The sequence below is a fragment of the Lytechinus pictus genome, chromosome 3 (genome assembly GCF_037042905.1).
Source record: "Lytechinus pictus isolate F3 Inbred chromosome 3, Lp3.0, whole genome shotgun sequence".
In the NCBI taxonomy this organism is placed as follows: domain Eukaryota; kingdom Metazoa; phylum Echinodermata; class Echinoidea; order Temnopleuroida; family Toxopneustidae; genus Lytechinus; species Lytechinus pictus.
The window spans coordinates 58,978,447-58,996,900 of record NC_087247.1 but is presented as its reverse complement, the minus strand read 5'-3'; the positions used below and the strand labels follow the sequence as shown (position 1 = coordinate 58,996,900).

At 32.1% G+C, this 18,454-nt stretch overlaps 1 protein-coding gene across 1 annotated transcript in view; it reads right to left on the bottom strand.

Moving 5' to 3' along the window:
* Positions 1 to 1,199: 1,199 nt before the first annotated feature.
* Positions 1,200 to 18,454, bottom strand: part of LOC129255453 (actin, clone 302-like) — a 31,723-nt gene continuing 14,468 nt past the window's right edge. The window contains exons 4-13 of the mRNA XM_054893806.2: positions 17,136 to 17,258; positions 15,833 to 16,048; positions 13,326 to 13,448; positions 10,193 to 10,301; positions 9,618 to 9,753; positions 7,909 to 7,957; positions 7,170 to 7,282; positions 5,573 to 5,719; positions 5,015 to 5,114; positions 1,200 to 4,282 (exon numbers count right to left, since the gene is read on the bottom strand). Coding sequence (XP_054749781.2) covers positions 4,136 to 4,282; positions 5,015 to 5,114; positions 5,573 to 5,719; positions 7,170 to 7,282; positions 7,909 to 7,957; positions 9,618 to 9,753; positions 10,193 to 10,301; positions 13,326 to 13,448; positions 15,833 to 16,048; positions 17,136 to 17,258 — 1,263 coding nt within the window. The 3' untranslated portion in view covers positions 1,200 to 4,135. The remainder of the gene's footprint in view (positions 4,283 to 5,014; positions 5,115 to 5,572; positions 5,720 to 7,169; positions 7,283 to 7,908; positions 7,958 to 9,617; positions 9,754 to 10,192; positions 10,302 to 13,325; positions 13,449 to 15,832; positions 16,049 to 17,135; positions 17,259 to 18,454) is intronic.

Sequence of the window (18,454 nt, the reverse complement as noted above, 5' to 3'; positions counted from 1 at the left end):
GTGGTTGTGAGTTGTGATCATTTACCACTCGTAATACAAGAGCACTCAGACGTACTATCTACCACCAGTGGTGATTGATAACATTATCCATTGAGTCAGATGCATAAAATGTAGCTATTGCTTTTGCTTGATTCCAGATGCATAAAAATGAGCGAGCAAATGCTTTGCTATTAAGCTAAAGCTATTGCTAGCTGCCTGATAACATTTACTTGACAATTAGACTATTTCTAAGAAGTGTAGGCATAAAGCGAACATTTAGCATGTGCGTTTAAGCATTTGCTTGGGTTTTTTAAAGCTCTGTCAGAACAGCTTGAGCATTTGCTTATTCGATTTGCTTATAATCATGTTTATGCACCTCAGAGAACTCCAGTATGTACAGTAGCCTACATGAACATGTTTTCTTCCTAGTGATTGCAAACCAAAAGCAATCTTTATGAATTTATTAATTAGGAAAAAGTTAAAGAAATAGTTTGACACAGCGTCTAAGGAAAAGATGTTACATGAGAGAAGCGGTATTTTGCACTGCCACAACTCTGCATTCGAGTCCAGCCTTTGTTCTGTGAGTCGTGTCTGCACCAGCGTGATGTCCTATTGTTTGAACCACTAGCGATTGCTTTCTGAAGGCAAGAAAAGAGTTTAAGTACAAGCAAAGAGTTATGCATACAAAATAAGCAATTGCTAAGGCATAATCAGGTGCATATGAAGTAGCAATTGCTACTTTGTGAGACGACCCTACTAGTGAAGAGATCGAATGGTAGGACAAACTCAAAGAGCTGTTGAATGAAATATACCCGAGAACTGGTGTATGATATAATATCAATAATGATATTTTATTTACCCAGGGTAGCCACTTCAGTTAGGAAACTGCTCTACCAGCAGGCCTTGCATGAACATAATGATATTATTACCCTTCTCCAATCTAAATGCTAAGCGCCTCGCAAGAAAGCAGAAGGTCCCATTTTTATAAGTCTTTGGTATGATTCGGTTATGGATTGAACCCACAACCTCCCGTTCATGAGGAGGACGCTCTACCACTGAGCCACCATGCCATCTAAGATTTGGAATTGCCAAATAGGCAGATATAAACTCTAAATATGTGAAATAGGGGCCTCATATCTTACATTGGTATTGACCAATAGTTCTTTCTAAATGAAATATTACATCACAGCTGATAAGAAAATCACTAAAAGACAGAATAATAATTTTCATATCTTTATTATTGCAGTGATCATTGTTTTGACTATCAATACGTTCATTATCCATAAAAGACTTTCATCCAATATATTTATAAACACTCTGGGATAAAGATACTATCACATATGAGTTATTTAATCATCAGCTATTATTAAAAATTCAAAACTGCTCACATTAACAAATATATAGAAAAGTCCAGCTTTATGATAAATTCATAGTTTGATCGTGTTATACTAAAGCTCAAAATGATAAGGGATAAGCAAAAAATGAATACATACAAAATATCTATTGCAATAAAAATGAGTGTGAAACTAATTGCACATGGTGATACATTTATATAATAGAAAAATCTGTTCATACATATATATTAATTCACTATTACTGCTTTCAAAGCAGATCATTTAATAAACTTCACATAAGTATACAGTACAGTGAGAATTAATTTTTTTTAAATTAATTTGCAAGAAAGACAATATATAAAATGTTGAAAATTTTGTTCTTTCTAAAAATGATTCAATATTGAGACAGATTTTTAAGAAAAAATATACCGGTAGACAAATATGAATATAACTATCCTATATTGCTGTTGCTTTTATTACATTCCAAAACATACCGTATTTCTTCAATATAAAGGAATAAAATGATTCAGAAAGTAGAATTTCTCCAGAGAGACCATATTCCAGCAAAAAGAAAAAGAAATACATAATAAAACACAAAAAAATGATTTTATATCGCTGATATAAAAACCAATATGAAGATAACATTTCAGTGATTAATAAGAAAAGCTCTTGTAATATACTAACTATAAATAGTGAAAATTAATTTGCATATTTAGAAATAGTTTGAAAGCTAGAATACATGTATGATCACAGGGAAAGTCTACACTGACTTCAAGTTTGTTTTGATAATAGCAGAACAAGTAGAGAATGATATTACTGAAGGTTTGGCAAAGATTTCCAACATATAATAACATAGTTATTAATACTTAATAAGTTGTAATATTTGGTGATGGCACATGCAGGTACACAAAGCTCCTTAGTATGTCATGTAACATAATTGAAATAAATTGCACTTTTTAATGGTTCATGTGGGTTATTTCTAAGGATTACATAATGTTTTTTTCTCTGATAGTATATTGAATACATAGGTTAAACAGTTTATTGAAATCTATCATTTATGACGTTTATATTACATGATATATGAAGGAGATGTCTATATGTGACATCACAATATTGAAACTTTAAGGATTCATAACTCGTTATTTTTTTAAATGAATTTTTGCTGAATTTTGCCATGAGTTTTTCTTATTTTTCTACTTTTATCAAAATCAATTTTACATCAGGGTGGACTTTGACGAGTATAGAAAATGAATGAAAATAGTGCATTTTGAATGCACAGCTACATGTGGGATAATGAAATAAACCAAATATTTGAGTGCATGTTTTCAATTTCTTTTCTGTACAATACTACAAGTTTATTTTAATACACTTAAATACACTTAAAAGAAAAAATTCCATCTAAAAGACTTCATACAACTTTGCTTTATTCACAATCAATCAATCACGAACGTAAACTTTAAAACTCAGTACTAAATTTGATCTCTCAGACATTCTGGATGCAATCTGTGATTTACAAACTTTTTGAAAAATCTGGTCGAAGTAAGAAAAACAAGCATTAAAATAGGTCTTCTACAAAAGCATCTCCAAATATAGTTTGGAAAGCACATATTTGTATCTACATACTGGCTGGCGTTCATATTCTATTAACTATTTACAACTATGTACATGATAAATCATTTGTATACAAAATAGAATATGGGGTCATAAGTGTGTCCTCACTATACATTAACCATGTCTCTTTATTTACAAAAATGTACACTTCATTGCCAATACTACAACTATATATTTGAAAATGAAAATTAATAGTCACTTACTTGAAGCAGGTTCAAGATTATAATATTATACAAACTCTACGCCTATTTAGTTTTCATTTGTTTCATATAAAGTTGAAATAAGTATTCAATTTAAAAAAAATCAGCCAAAAAGGGATAAATCACACATACATGCAGACCTTTTTTAAAACCATTTTGAGAAATGTTTGAGAAATTTATGTCGATCTAGATAATCTAACTAGTTTGCATAAATCAGGTCAAAACTATATACAAGTCCATCCATATTACATATTCAATATACGTGTACTACATCAGGTACAAAATTTTCAATCATGAACTTAAATATTGAACTAGTTATAAGAAAAACTGCTATTAAAAAGGTACAATTTGACGTTATTTTTCTCAAAAGAGAAGGGAGAAAGTTATAACTACAAAGCTGTTAAAATCACTGTCAGTTTGTATTTTCAGAAAATTTACTTCTTCATTTCATGTAGCTTTCTTTTATCCTTTATTAAAATAAAGAAATAAATGTTACATGTGTAAAAAAAAAAACTCAAATTCTAATCAATTAAATAATTACTAAAAATGTTACTTCGCATACGATCCAAGTATTAGATCCTTTCAAGATATTGTTTTGTAATAATAAGCTTTATAATCCACTTATATTTTTGAGTTTGACTGTTCACTTGCATTAAAGCTCTTATCCTTGGTTTCGCTGCAAGTTGATCCAAGATCCAATACTTCATTTGGCAACAACTGCATATACCTTTGCTTCATCAAAGATACATTGCTAGGGCTGGAAATCATTCTTGTCTAGTTCAGCTAGGTATTGTTGAAAGACCATTCTATGAAAGGTTATCATTCTCTTACAATTGACATAGTAACAGTGTTTCTCAAATCCCGGCTAATCAAAACTAATGATTTTTCTGATGTAGGTGCCAGATGTGAGAGCTTTTCAGTTGAACAATATTGATGAAACACCCAAGGGATGAACCTCACCAAGTTACAAATGAATTATCATAAGAGCATCTGTCATACAAGTTATGTTGTTTATGATGTTGTCCACTTTGTAAGACTTGTTGGTCCTAGTTGTCTCCATTCTTCCTTAGTAATACACATGTTATCAAATGCAGAGAGAGGTGCTAGAACATTGGCTCCATTATATGCTGCATGGTATCGCTCTGGTGCAGCATGCACCTGCATACAACAAATACAAAAATCAATCATGACTTTTACATCTTATTCATATTGAGATATTTTTTCATTCTTTAACCATTGAGGTTAGTTTTGGAAGGAGACAAGAAATTTGAAATGATACAGGAAACTAAATTGGACCTGAGCCCCGTTGAACATAAGTTACCATTATGGTAACTTTGCCATCCAATGGCAATGGAATCCTTCAATTTGATTGGCTCTTGAGCATCGTTACCATGGTAGTTACCATTGGATGGCAAAGTCACCATGATAATAACTTTTATGCAATGGGGCCCAGATGCCTCTTTTTGTGATACAACCAGATACAAACAAATTTACCTCTGTTCTACTTCTATGCCATTTCATTAATCCAATTTACTTGGAAATTTTGTAGACAAATATATCTTATTGTGTTTGTTACAGGAAATCAGGGGCATCTGATTAGAATACATAATACCCCAAGAAGCCCTGGTATTTTCATAATTACATAAGGGAGATAGATCATCTGTACATGTAGAAGATATGGCTCATAGGTTTTCAATATAATTTATAATACCAATAACATTCCCAACTCTACATTTCTCAGGATTTTATTTGCACAAAATGAACTTGTATTTACAATAAACATTTTTACAATTAATTCTTAGACAGGTTTTATCTGATAATAAATTATATTGGTTTGGGATCCATACACACTGTCAAATCTTATTAAAATGAGTAGAGGTTGATAATTACCTTGACGAGTGTACTCTTAGGTAGCATCTTAGTTAGTTCTGTTCTTAGTCTCTCTGCAATCCCTGGTAATAAGGTTGTACCTCCACATAGGTAGATGCTCCTACCATACAGAAAATCAAAATCAAGCAGGTTATTCCATACCTCTGTCACTTTAAAATGATTATAAATGAAAAAGGAATAAAAGAAAAACCCATACATAGACTACAAACTGGCACTGACATCTAGAGAACAAAGGCCCTCATTTTTTAACTAGAATAACTTCAAACATTTCATGTACATGTAATTTTGTAATGGCTACTGTCTTTCAATAATGAACAAAAAATTAATATCTAGCAGACAAATGTACCCATAAAAGTATGAAAGTTCACAACTTTAGTACACTGCTATACATATTTTCAATGTGATGTATATTAATTACATTGTATTATATGGTTTTCAATTGCTATTAGTATTATATTTTGTTTAAACATTAATATAAGGTAATATGAACAATTTGTAATTACATTTTGGGGGGTTGCTAAGTGTAAATTTGAAAATGTGATGAGACTATTGACATACTTGGCCATTGTTTTCCTCTGTTCAATGTTACATGCTTGAATGGCATTGTAGACCAATGTATGTAGACCAGGATGATCCTTGCCCCATACTTCCGGATGAAACAGACCTTCAGTGCATCGGAATCGAGAGTAATCCAACTTGATAGTCCTAGTAACAAATCAAACAGTTCATCAACATTATGCCAACAAGAATATTGAATTTGAACACCTGTTAAGTAAGAGTGGTATATAATATAGAAATTAATAATCATATTTCCCATGTAGCATTTAATTAAAGTAATCTGATTACCTGCTTATTTAGTCAATCATAGAAAATCAATGAACTCTGGATAGAATCAGTTTGGTAGTATTGTAAAAAAGTTCTTGAATTCATGAAGAATACTGATCATTTCAATTTGTTAAAAGTGTAAACTATAACATTCTTCCTCACAGAATTACAAAATCTATTCCACATTGCAATCCAAAGTTTCAGAAAGTAACTCTGTGAAGTAGAATGCTGCTGCCTTCTATAAACTGAATCTCCAGATAGGTAGCTGGAAGAATTGAAAAATGTGTTTTGTCATTACATAACACTGAATCATTCTGATAAACATCAATCTGTGATAGTAGGTTCATTTCCATTGTTACTACACTGCAACAGACCAAGTCAATTCATTCTATTCAATTTTCATAAATTCAGACTTCCTCTTTATCATCCAATTATGCAACCCATTTTGACCCCTCTTCCACTTCCTTTTTCAATACCCTTGGGTTAAATGATTTTAGGTTAATTCCTGTTTCCACAAATCTACTTCTATTTTATCATCAAGGAGGGAAACTAGATGTCTGGCTTTGGGCCAGTGCAACTATCTTGTTGGGGGAATATCATCAAGAGAAATATCTAGACAAACAGATGACCTCATTTAGCCATGGGACATGATGATGCCAGCAAGGTTTAGGGGAAGACCCCAGGCAGGTGAATTCTTGATCAATCAAATAGAATTCACCAGAGAACTTGCTTTGCCTCTTGAATGATTTTCTTGTGCATTAAATGACATTTTGATGAATGTTGTGGACAATTTTTGAAATTAAGATTTACATAGAAAGTAAAGTAAAGTTTGAATTAGTTTTGAAGTTTCTTATTATAATGAATCCTTCTCTGTGGTAAATACCATTACTTGTAGTTTAATCAAAGACTAGGACACGATTGATGAAATATACTACTTTCAATATTTAATTTAGTATACATCTATTTCAAGCAATAATAGAGTATAGTAATAACAACAGGAACCTTACTGACGATTTAAAACTTATCAATAGTACATTCTTGAGTAAAAGTCACTCCATTACAGCAAGGGAATCCACATTAGACCACAGGGTACAAAGGTACACTGTCACTGAATAAATTCTGGGTGTATGTACTTGCATAAAAAATAATGCATCCAGTTGAACCTTTTTAAAAGCTGTTCTTACAGCAATTTATGATTAGAATTTTGTATGCATTTTGTCCCTCCATTGTGAGAGCCATTTGGAATGCCATTCACCCTTATTGAAATGAGATTCTAGTTTCATGTCACTATCCCTACTGTAGTTTCTATTGGTATTCTTGTTGATCTTACCCTGTTCCATTTGGTACATCATATTTATCCAAGTCAAGATAAGTGCTGCACAATTCTGGATCCAGCGAGCAAAATTTCAACTCTGCATGGTAGTCTTGGGCTACAAAACAGGCCTGTAGAGTGAATGTGAATTATCTCTTTACTAAAGAAAAGAAGGGCACACTTATAAGAAATAAAATGAATGTATATTAAAAAAAGATAAGTTAGAAAGTTGTGTGTTACTTATGTCTGCAAGTGGCAAATTTTGATATAGAGAAATACATAATAGATGTAATTCAGACAGATTTTGACTAGGATGGGGACAACCCCCTCCTATTTTTTTGAAGCACACACAAATAAAAAACAAGCACATTGCCCAAACACTCACATACAGCTGTAATATATTTGGATAATAATCACACTAGAAAAAAAACCTATAATTTTTGTAAATTGAATACAATGTATTTTAAAGTCAGCCCTCATTCACTTGTCAGCAGAAAACTACATTACCTATTCCTTATTTTCCATTGATGTCTTAACATATCATCTGCTTATTACCTACTTCCCTACTTTATTTTGAATACCTAACTTATCATTATCTCTAATTAAAGTTTAGTTTATATTCATTTAGATTTGATCCCGACCAGCCTTAATGCAAATCACTGTTCAAAGTAAATAAAATGTGTTAAGTCTGCAATGAATATTAAATCTTATTATCAAAATTTAAATGGTATGCAGATTGCAAAAAAATGAACCATACCTTCTCTTTCAACAATCTTCCAATGTACTTCTCCACCTCAGAGAACAATCTGTATAAATAAACATAAAATATTAATACATCAAACCTTTTATGGTAGTAATGGAATCATGTAAGTTCTAAAAATAATCATTGTTCAATGAATGCTGATGAGAAAATATAGTAATTTGGGGGAAATGATTAAACTCTCAAGGCTTCTAATGAAAATGTTAATAAATATGCATTACATTATGAAGCTGTTTATTATTTCATAAGACAATACTTCTTAAGTATTTTGCCATTATGTTCTGGGAGTTATGACCATGGTGATCCAAAAAGGGTACAAGCCCTTTCTCTATTATAAATTATTAGAGTATTATACCCAGAAGGCATTGTCGTTCACATGTTTTCTACTTTCTAGTCTCATGATAGGCCTTAAAACTCTAGAATGTCAAAGTTGATTGTCAGAAAGTTTGATAAGGCAAGGAAAGGAGCCCCAGAGGGGTGCTGAGACATGAGATTGAGACGCCTTGGTACAGGGAGGAAAAGACTTCTAAATTCAAGCAGGAAATAATGAATTTCAAACCAGCTGTGGCAAGACCAGTTAGTAAATTATGGTAAATTAGGTGTGGATCATGTACAGCTGCAAGTCATTAACAGCGTGAATCAAGATAACATCTTTGCCTTTCTTTATGCTCTATGATTCCTACGGGGGTACTAAGGAGATTTTAAAAGGGTTGTTGTCAAAACTTTATGATGAGGGTTATGTGTTGTGGTAGCTGTCATTTATGTATTTCTTGGATGTATAGGATACATAGATTCAGATAAAACACTATCAATGCTCAGGTGATGCAATATGCTACTCCGAGAAAAAAAAAGAATTGGAGAACTTATATTTCACACAAAAGGTATTTGTATATTTAGAGGATGTAGCAAAATGATGGTGATGCTGTAGTACTGGTAGTGGTTACTTTTTTTATGCTAGGAAAGGATGAATATTTGTTGATAAGCAGACTAGAGGACTGATGTCTGTAAGATCCTAGCAGAGAGACATGGTAATGAGGTTAAATGCCTTAACAAATGGAAACAGTGCACTTTGACTGGCAAGCAATTGAAGGTTTGAAAACTATTTTCATCTATATAAAAACTGAACTAATGTATCTGAACTTTCTTCCTCTAAAAACAGATTGCTTTCATTACTATATTTAAAATAATAATTTTAGAACGTTTTGACAATTATAAACTTTGTAAATTGAATTGGCTTTCTATGTGAAAGTTTTCACTTCAGGGACTTAGAAAATGGATTCTATTATTTTTCAAGGAAATAATAATTAATATGTTGTTGCTTTTGTAAAAGGTTTCTTGATTCAATTGTAGCTAGGTACCCCTACTGTTTCTGCTTAATATCACATGGAAGCTACAAATGAGCACTTTCCACAACAAATCAAGTCATCTAGCACTAGGGGGCGTGTCCAAATTTAAAACACCCTGAAAGGGTAGTGCTAGTAAATTAAGACATCTCAAATATTAAATTTCCATCGAGTCTTGTCAAATTCATCAACCAAACGAAAGACGTCATAATCCTCACTGTGACAGAGAGAGATCTCAGTTTTGAGCTAATCATTTCTGGAAAGGTACCAGTAGTTCAATTTATAAATAGATTCTCGAAGTCCAAGCTGTGAGATTATAAATCAGATATACACAACAATTTCTTTAATTCATTTAGATATTACCTGTGTCCTGTCTCTGTAAGGAGCCTGGTGAGATGTTCTGTGATCTGCCTCCCTCCAAACGGTAACCTGTACACCCCTTTCTCCACAATGTAACCATCCACAATGGGCACAATATCTACCCTTTCACCAATGTTAACTGTGTTGGATCAAAGTAAAACAAAAAATTCAACACAGACATTTAGGAAAATCTGCCAGCCCATTTTTTAATGCAGTCATTTAGAATAGGGTTGTACTACTCACTTCAATTATTTCAAAAGTAATCAATCATTGGCCTGAAAACATCAAACTTTTTTCCCATATGAAGCTAACTTGGGATCAAATAAATGTATTCAATTAAAATTAGGTTATGGCCATGAACTGAGAAAGACCTGTGTAGATACACTACTCACGCCAAAAAAACATGCCTGGGGAGATTAATGCTCCAGATATATCAATAATGGTCATAAAAAATGTACGTTTATATAAATATCACCGCAGATTGATGAAATTCTCAATTTGTTTTCTTCTAAACAATCATTAAAATTATAGAAGGATGTGATGAAATAATACAATGATAGAATTATGTTGTAGCTTACCCACAATGCCTGAGGTAGCCTTATAAGAGTAGAGTGCCATCAATGCCTGCTCTTGGACAAGGATTCCCTCTACATTGAAACGATCAAAAATCATTTCAACCAGCTTTTCCTATGCAATGAAAAAAAAAACATTAAAAAATCAATCAAATGAATAATTGTCATTGAATATTAAGAAAATCAAAATATAAATTTTGTTGGAGAGGAAGAAGGGTATATAGCATGTTACCATAAGTTATTGCCAATGCATTTATGCAAACATATTCATGCCAATAGATAGTAAATGTTTAGTGTTGTATATCTATTAAAGTTTTAAGATAATAATTTGATATCATAAATTTTTCATAGTCCTCTGTTTAAAATGGAAGTCCAAAAGATTCGTTTCTCTGTGAACTATCAATTATGGAAGTAAAAAAAGATAAACAATCATAAATTCATTTACTACTTAGCAAAAACTATTATGTTCACATTATGGTCACATCTTGTGTTTTGACAAATTTTATTCTTTGACAACAACAGCAAAACTCCTGATTATTTACTAATATCCATTCCTGATTTTGAATTCTTGCAAAGAGAATTCAATTATTATTATTATTATCATTATTTTTATTCATGCCAATAGATAGTAAATGTTTAGTGTTGCATATCTATTAAAGTTTTAAGATAATAATTTGATATCATAAATTTTTCATAGTCCTCTGTTTAAAATGGAAGTCCAAAAGATTCGTTTCTCTGTGAACTATCAATTATGGAAGTAAAAAAAGATAAACAATCATAAATTCATTTACTACTTAGCAAAAACTATTATGTTCACATTATGGTCACATCTTGTGTTTTGACAAATTTTATTCTTTGACAACAACAGCAAAACTCCTGATTATTTACTAATATCCATTCCTGATTTTGAATTCTTGCAAAGAGAATTCAATTATTATTATTATTATCATTATTTTATTCGGCATTTCAACAAAAACAGTTTACAATCAATTTACAAGAGAATATACAATTACAAGTGAAAAGGGATGTTTACAGAACAAGTCCAGGTTGCCTGGAAAAGGAAAAAGTTAAATATAAATTACTGTAGCCCGCAGGCTTTCCTCCCCGACCTGGACTTGTATGTTAACACCCTAAGAATAAAAACATATATATAGATTATTATATTAATACAAACAATAATTCATATAGAAAAAGCATATTGAAATTGATATGTATAAGAACAATCAAAATATAGTGTGATTAGAAACGTAATTACAGGACAACTTAAAGGAGGTGTAGTAAATTGGTATTTAGATATACATTTAAATTGGCCAGGTAAATATAAACTTTAAAATGAAGTACATTGTATTGGGAAAAGATGTATAAGCAGTAAAAAAAGGAAACCTAATAAGATTTGGAATTAATAACAAATGAAAAAATGAATATTAGTAATATCAAAAATTTGAAGTAATTTAAGAGGTTCATGACGATTTTCCTTTCTATTCCAATATTTTCAATGGAATGCTTTCAGCTCTGCACTTAGAAAACTTCAGCTTTTCAAATTACTGTCAAGATCATGGGTAAAAGCGATTTAGGCTAAAGAGAATATTATATTCATTATCAATTAAAAAGAGTCATCAAAGTATTTTTGTTCAAACCATAATGAAATGTAAAATCTTGAGTTGATTTAAACTAAGCTTTTGACTAATTGATAATAAATGTCAGACCTTATTGGGAGAAATATAAATTCCAATCACATCATCTGTCGATAATAACGTGGATTAATAACTCCATATATGCTTAGGAAAGCGATTACTGCGAATTTGATGGTATCATATATCAGTATTGGTTTCACTTTCTCCCATTTCAGTAATTGAGAACCCCCAAACCAACCCTTTCAATAATGCTGAAGAGAGAGGGGGTAGATGATCACAACAGGAAATTATAATAATGGCTAAACTGAAACCACATGCAGTCTCGAACAGCTTGCATGGAGTCACTGGTGAGATGGTCATACAGTTGTCATCTAACTGAGATGTGTAATTGAGTGGTGACAGCATTGATGTACCAATGTCAACAACAACAATCCAACCAAGGGACTGTTCCTACAGTCAATGACAAAGCTTAAGATGTGAATGTATTCAGGTATCAAGTCAGCCTCACCAAAAGCCACCAGTGGAAGCATAAAACTAAGACGTATTCAAAGCACAAATGGTGTGATACACTTCATGAGAGATTCCATGAGATAGGCCTTATGTTGTAAGCTATCTGAGACAAACATTTAGTATGGAAACAATATCAATCCTTTAACAGAGCACATGTCAATCAGGAACTCGGGAATATCCACACTAAGGCGATGAGATATAGACACATAATAGTGGTAGAGCACCTAAAGCATCAGCAGGTTGTCATCAAATGAGGCCGTGGGAAAAGGCCTTTTTAACAAATACAGTCATCCCTGAATGCGTGTGAAGGGGTAGATGATCACCACATTAGGATCAAGTGATTAAAAAGTAATTGTGACTACTAGTATATGGGAATGAAAATGATTTGTTCAAGATTTTCCAATTTCGAAAATGATAAGAGTCCTCCGGCCATATTACAATGTATCATTACATGACTGTGCTAGGCTGGTATAACACTGAAAAAAATGAGAGAATGACAGCTTGGGATAAAGTGATGATTGATATTATGATAAAGGCTGTGCTTGAAGCTCACTAAAAGAAAATGATTCATGTCTTAATTAAAAGGAAGGGCAATAGCTTGCAATCAATTTAAACAGATCTATAATAGTTCTTTTGAGCTAGAGTACACCATCGGTCCTATGAATAGATGAATCAGAATAATTTCAATGAATACACCAAAACAACTGAAGCAAAGAATATATATTTACAAACTTAATGTATCTCAAGACCTAAAATGTTCAGATAATAGGACAAGTGTGAATTAAACAATCCTGTAATTAGTCTTTCACCTCAGTCAAACCTAACAATAACTCAAAGTTAGTCTCTCCATCACCATTTAGGGTAATACTTGATACAGTGCATGCCCTGTATTGTGACTGGGATATATTATAAGTCCTGTAAAAACTTTGATCTAATTGACATCTCTTTAATCTGAATGCATTATTATCATTAAGTTAGTATTACTCTCTACTTACAGTCATTTTTGGTCCCATGTAGAATGGTACAATGACAAGCACTGTATATGCGATGGGATCTACACATAGTTCAGAGAATGCCGTTTCCAGAAGACCTTCTGTGATTGACATGTTCAGCTTGAACTACAAAAGGGAAACAAAGAAAAAGAAAAAAAAAGAAATAAATATCAAAGTCTAAAATCATAAAGTGTGATGGTACCTAGTTCCACCAATCAGATCATTAAACAAATATATTCAGTATCTCAATATCTCTTCTAACTTTTCTATTACTGTCTACAATGACAACCCAATTCCATGCTTTTTTATTAAAAAAACTTTGAAACTAAATATTTGTTAAATTCAAAAGTTTCCTTTTGCCAAATTAAAATTAAGAGATAAATGGTACGTAACAAATTATGCTACAATTAAATAATAAACATGTGATATTTTGTGATACCAAAGTCTGAGAAAATTGAACATTGAAGGTAATTTGTCAAATATCATTATGCAAGCTGATAGATGAAAATAAGCATTACTAAAATGTGTATCATTGATCCATAATTAAAAAGGAAGTTAACAGATATCTATTTCATATGTGACATTTATGAAATAAAGAAGTGAATGTTCTTATAGTTTTAATGTTGTTGTTTTATCTCTGTTGCAGAATTCCCTCTGAGATGTGAGAGTTGTAGGCACCCTTCCTGCTGAGTGATATGCATGCAGATTATTTTAGAAGAAACGGAGATGAGGCTTATATTTGGGACTTTTCACTGGGTCCTAGCCAGGGGTTTTTCTCACATGCCATTTGGCAATGCTTAGTTGCTCTAGGATTAGTATCTAGTTAGCCCCTTCTTGTCTGGAGTGTACTAACTTGAATCATATCCTGTTACTCCAATCATTAAAGGTAATATGGACTTATAAGAGTTAAATTCAAGATAATTATCATACTTTTGTTTGTTTTTAGAGAATCAATAAAAAATACAACTAATTGTTTGTTAACATTGAGCATTTATAGAAGTACGTGGAGTTTATATATCAAATTTATAGGTATGTTTATTTTCTGAGTATGCAAGAGGTTACATCCTCTTAAGGGGTTCCCTAGAAAAAAGTGTGACAAATGAATAAAAAAAAATGGAATGGCTGCACTTAAAAATTACTCAGAAAATGACAAATGTGCCACAGAATATCTGACAAATTTCCAAATGACTGGAAGGCTGGATTTTAAACTTCATTACTTCAATCCAGTTTACAATCATTTGAAAAGGCTTTTAATAGCCTTTCATATTAATTTTGGATGGAATTTTTTCAAAAGATTTCCAATTATATTGAAAAGGTTACTAATATTGGAGAGTTCAAACTAATCAATCTCTTGACATTGGCAAATTTCAGGTAGAAATATGCACATCCTGCATATAAAGTTCTCTGCAGAAATGAAAAAAAAATAAGACCCTGTCTTTCCTCCTTAAAGAAATTTGATAAAAATATGAATTATTTCTAAATTAAGAGGCTTAGCAAGATACCCCCAAGCTGATTTCAACATGACAGTTGACTTAGTCATGGTATATCAAATGACCTTTTCTTTATGTAAAATGATAGACACTAAATCCTCACGTACACATGTATGTCAAGACCGGATGGTTACATGCGAACAATATCTTTTATGAAAGTCATCATCAATCATGTTTACTGAATGTCTAGACCAGGTTCCCCTCATCTCATTGTGGAAATTGAATCAGTCTACAAGGAGAATAATGCCCGCTTAAATCTACTGAGTAGTCAAAAATTACTTTCTTATCTTTAGGGTGAATAAATATGAGTTAAAATGGCTATCTATATAATTCAATAAAAATCTATGGTTCATTGGAATCTGGACGTTCCATGGTTTTAGAGAAAATATTGCAGTTTAAGAATGACCCACTCAATTTTTTTTCACAATATGATTATTTTCAAACAGAAAATTATGTTAGAATTACACAATCTAACAAGAATCTCTCTTTGTCAAGAATTCAGATTGTTTGTTTCGTTAATTTACCTCTGGTAAAAAAATACATACACAAATGAAATTAGTAAAATGATATGATAAAACATTTTATGATTTCTTAAAGATGCTAATTTGATACTAACCATGATTTAAGATATTTCTCTTTTCTAATTCTGCAATTCCCTCACCCCTTATGATAATACTCTGGCTCACCACCAACTGTTCAATGCCCCTCCCCTCTATTTATCTTGGGTAATCAGATTCCCAATCAGTTTATCAATTTCTGGTCACACAGCCACTCCCTCTCCAGTAGCATTATTAATCTTACATGTATTTCCTGTGAATCATTTCTTTTGTTAATTACCTTGCTCAGAATCACATATTTCTTGAAATATGTAACTTTTTATAGAATGATTGAATCCAATTCATATCATTATCATACTATGATTTTGTTTTTCATTCTATTAATAAATACCTGTATCATCATTCTTAATCAAATCTCAGTGTTTCATTTGTACCCTATCCTGCCCACCCCTCTTTCACCTACCTGTTCTAGTTTGGCCTGTTTCCTGAAAGGAAAATGAAGTTTGGAGGTAGCCCTGCAATCTGGTGCTAGTGCATTAAATCCATATGCTGTCTTGTCCTTACTTCTACCCTGTGTGGCAGCTACACAAGGAAAGAACACCTGAGGGTAGGGGGTCTCGGATTCTGATAATACACCTGCCCTCACTGATGAACCACCTAGATCAACTACCAATACTCTCTAATTGAAACAGAAAAAATGAAATATATATAACCTTTGATGATGTACATCCATCAGCTTATAGTATTACCATAAAGTAATAAACAAATCCATGCTTGTTAAAGCCATTAAAAATCTGATCAAAAGTATGGGATATGCTGACATTTTCTCAAGAACTCAGAATCCTTTTAATTGAATTGTAAATAAAATAAGAAATATTTGATAACAGACATGTATCTCTGATCTTGAGACTCTTTGCAGAATTTTAAAATTAACCCAATACAAAAATCTCAAATTCTGTCAAAATTAATCTCAAACATGGGAACAATAGTGCCATTTATTATCATCCACAGCAATGATGTCATTACTTTCATTCCCCAGTGGATGGTCTTTACACTTGGGTAACAATGGATTATGGGATGACAACTAAAGGATCAATCTTTAAAACCACACCCTTATGAAAACCCTGTGGCAACTCAACTAGCAAGACCAATAAGCTATTTAGTCTTGAAAGTATGAAAACAGTAGATATACATTCACTGTCAAAAAAAGATAATATACATACAGTAACAGTAGGCCAAAAGAGATTTCAAGAGATTACAGGCAGATGATATCGGCTCTGAATTCAATAAATAGCTGGCATTGTTTTCAGGATGTAAATTGTTTATGACAGGAATATTTTATTGAAAGTTTATCAAGTTATGGTAAGTGGCAAATGGCCAGGTAATATGAACTTTATGTATCTAGACAAAGGACAATTTTACAAAATAGAAATAAAATATTCAGATAGAATGTAAGAGGGGTTATGTCAATCGTGCATCCCTATTCCTTAAAACGTAACTAGGAGATACACTCCTGCAGAAATGAAATATAAGTAGACTTTGGATCATTTTAGTGGTAGTTGTAAATGGAACATTTACAAAGTGAGGCTTTTAACATTTCAAAAATGGCATTTACATAGTATGGGAAAAGATTAAGATACGTTGCAAGATGAATTTTTCTTTAAACTATACATATTTCTGGGAATAAAAATCAATGAACTTAAAATCCAGAGTTGAGGTTATTGAGGAAATATAAGTAGTATGTCATCATCTACCAAAGATCTTACCTTGCTGATAGGAGGGGCAATGTTAGACTTAGGTACGAATGCACCAGTCTCCGCTGTCAAGATATTCTTCCAATCTTCAAACTCCATTTTACTATTACATCTCAGTAGCAGTACTCTACCTCTCTGAAAATCAAATAATATATAAATATTTAACTTGATAGAAAAGCTCAATGTTATTTAGTAGGAGTTTCCAAGGTGTTGTCTGAATTTGTAGTAGGTTTTACATGTAACACTGATTTCTCGATTAAAAATTTTTCATTTAAAAATGCATGATAATGAACACTTGACATTAGAAATAAAATATTCTTTTGAATCTAGACTAATAATTTCATTCAGCAATTACCTACTCTAATGATAAACTATAGAGTCAGAAACACTATGGTGGTTTTTTTTTGTCTATCCATTTCTATATTCCCATTGGATATCTTAAGTGTCAACTGGGTAGGGATGTCACCTTGGAGGAAACTTTGCCTGGATCTTTTCAACAAAATTATTGCTGTGTAACATTACCAGGGATTAAGAAGGGAGGCTTCTGCCACCCATGGACAGTCTCGCGGTAATCGCTGCGGTCAAGGAAAGGGGGATTTACGGGACCATTTCTAGACCGATGTGTGAAGGAAATAGCAGGTTACCTGAGGAGCGGATTGTTTTAATGAGTAAGAGCCTATGGATAGGACAGGTGGTGGGCCTTGTATAGGTCAATAATTGATAGACGATGAGGTGATAATGCTCATCTCCAAGCATTTATCTTATGTGTCATGACCAAACTTAGGTTGGTCAGCAAAGCAGTTTAATCCAAGATTAATCTACAGAGTGGAATGGATAAACAAATACCATACAAACTGCTCTGCTTCTTTGCTAAGGAATCAAGTTTTCAATTCCTCACTTTATAAGATTAATCACGAGTATTATACGCAGCTAGTTAAGAGAGAACACAGCTTACATTTCAGGGAAATCATTTATGAATTGCATATTTAAAAATACTGTTTATTGTGAAGTTTTAATAAAGTAATAGATTTCTTGAATGGTTGATGGGAATTGCTATAACAGAAGGGAAAAAATATCTTAAGATGAAAACAGGTAATGATTCTAGACACTTTAGTTTGAATGATGAGCTATTATTCTATGAATTTGAGATCATGTAGAGAGCCACTAGGAATGAAACAAAATCCTTATGTAATGTACAGTTATAGAAACAACAAAATTATGTTGATGATAGCAATAATAATAATTAGGCAAACTGAGTGCAGTAAACTTCCATGATTGCTCATGGTTCTAGCCCAGAGGTTGATTTCTTCAGGTTTTCTCTGAAAGGGAGA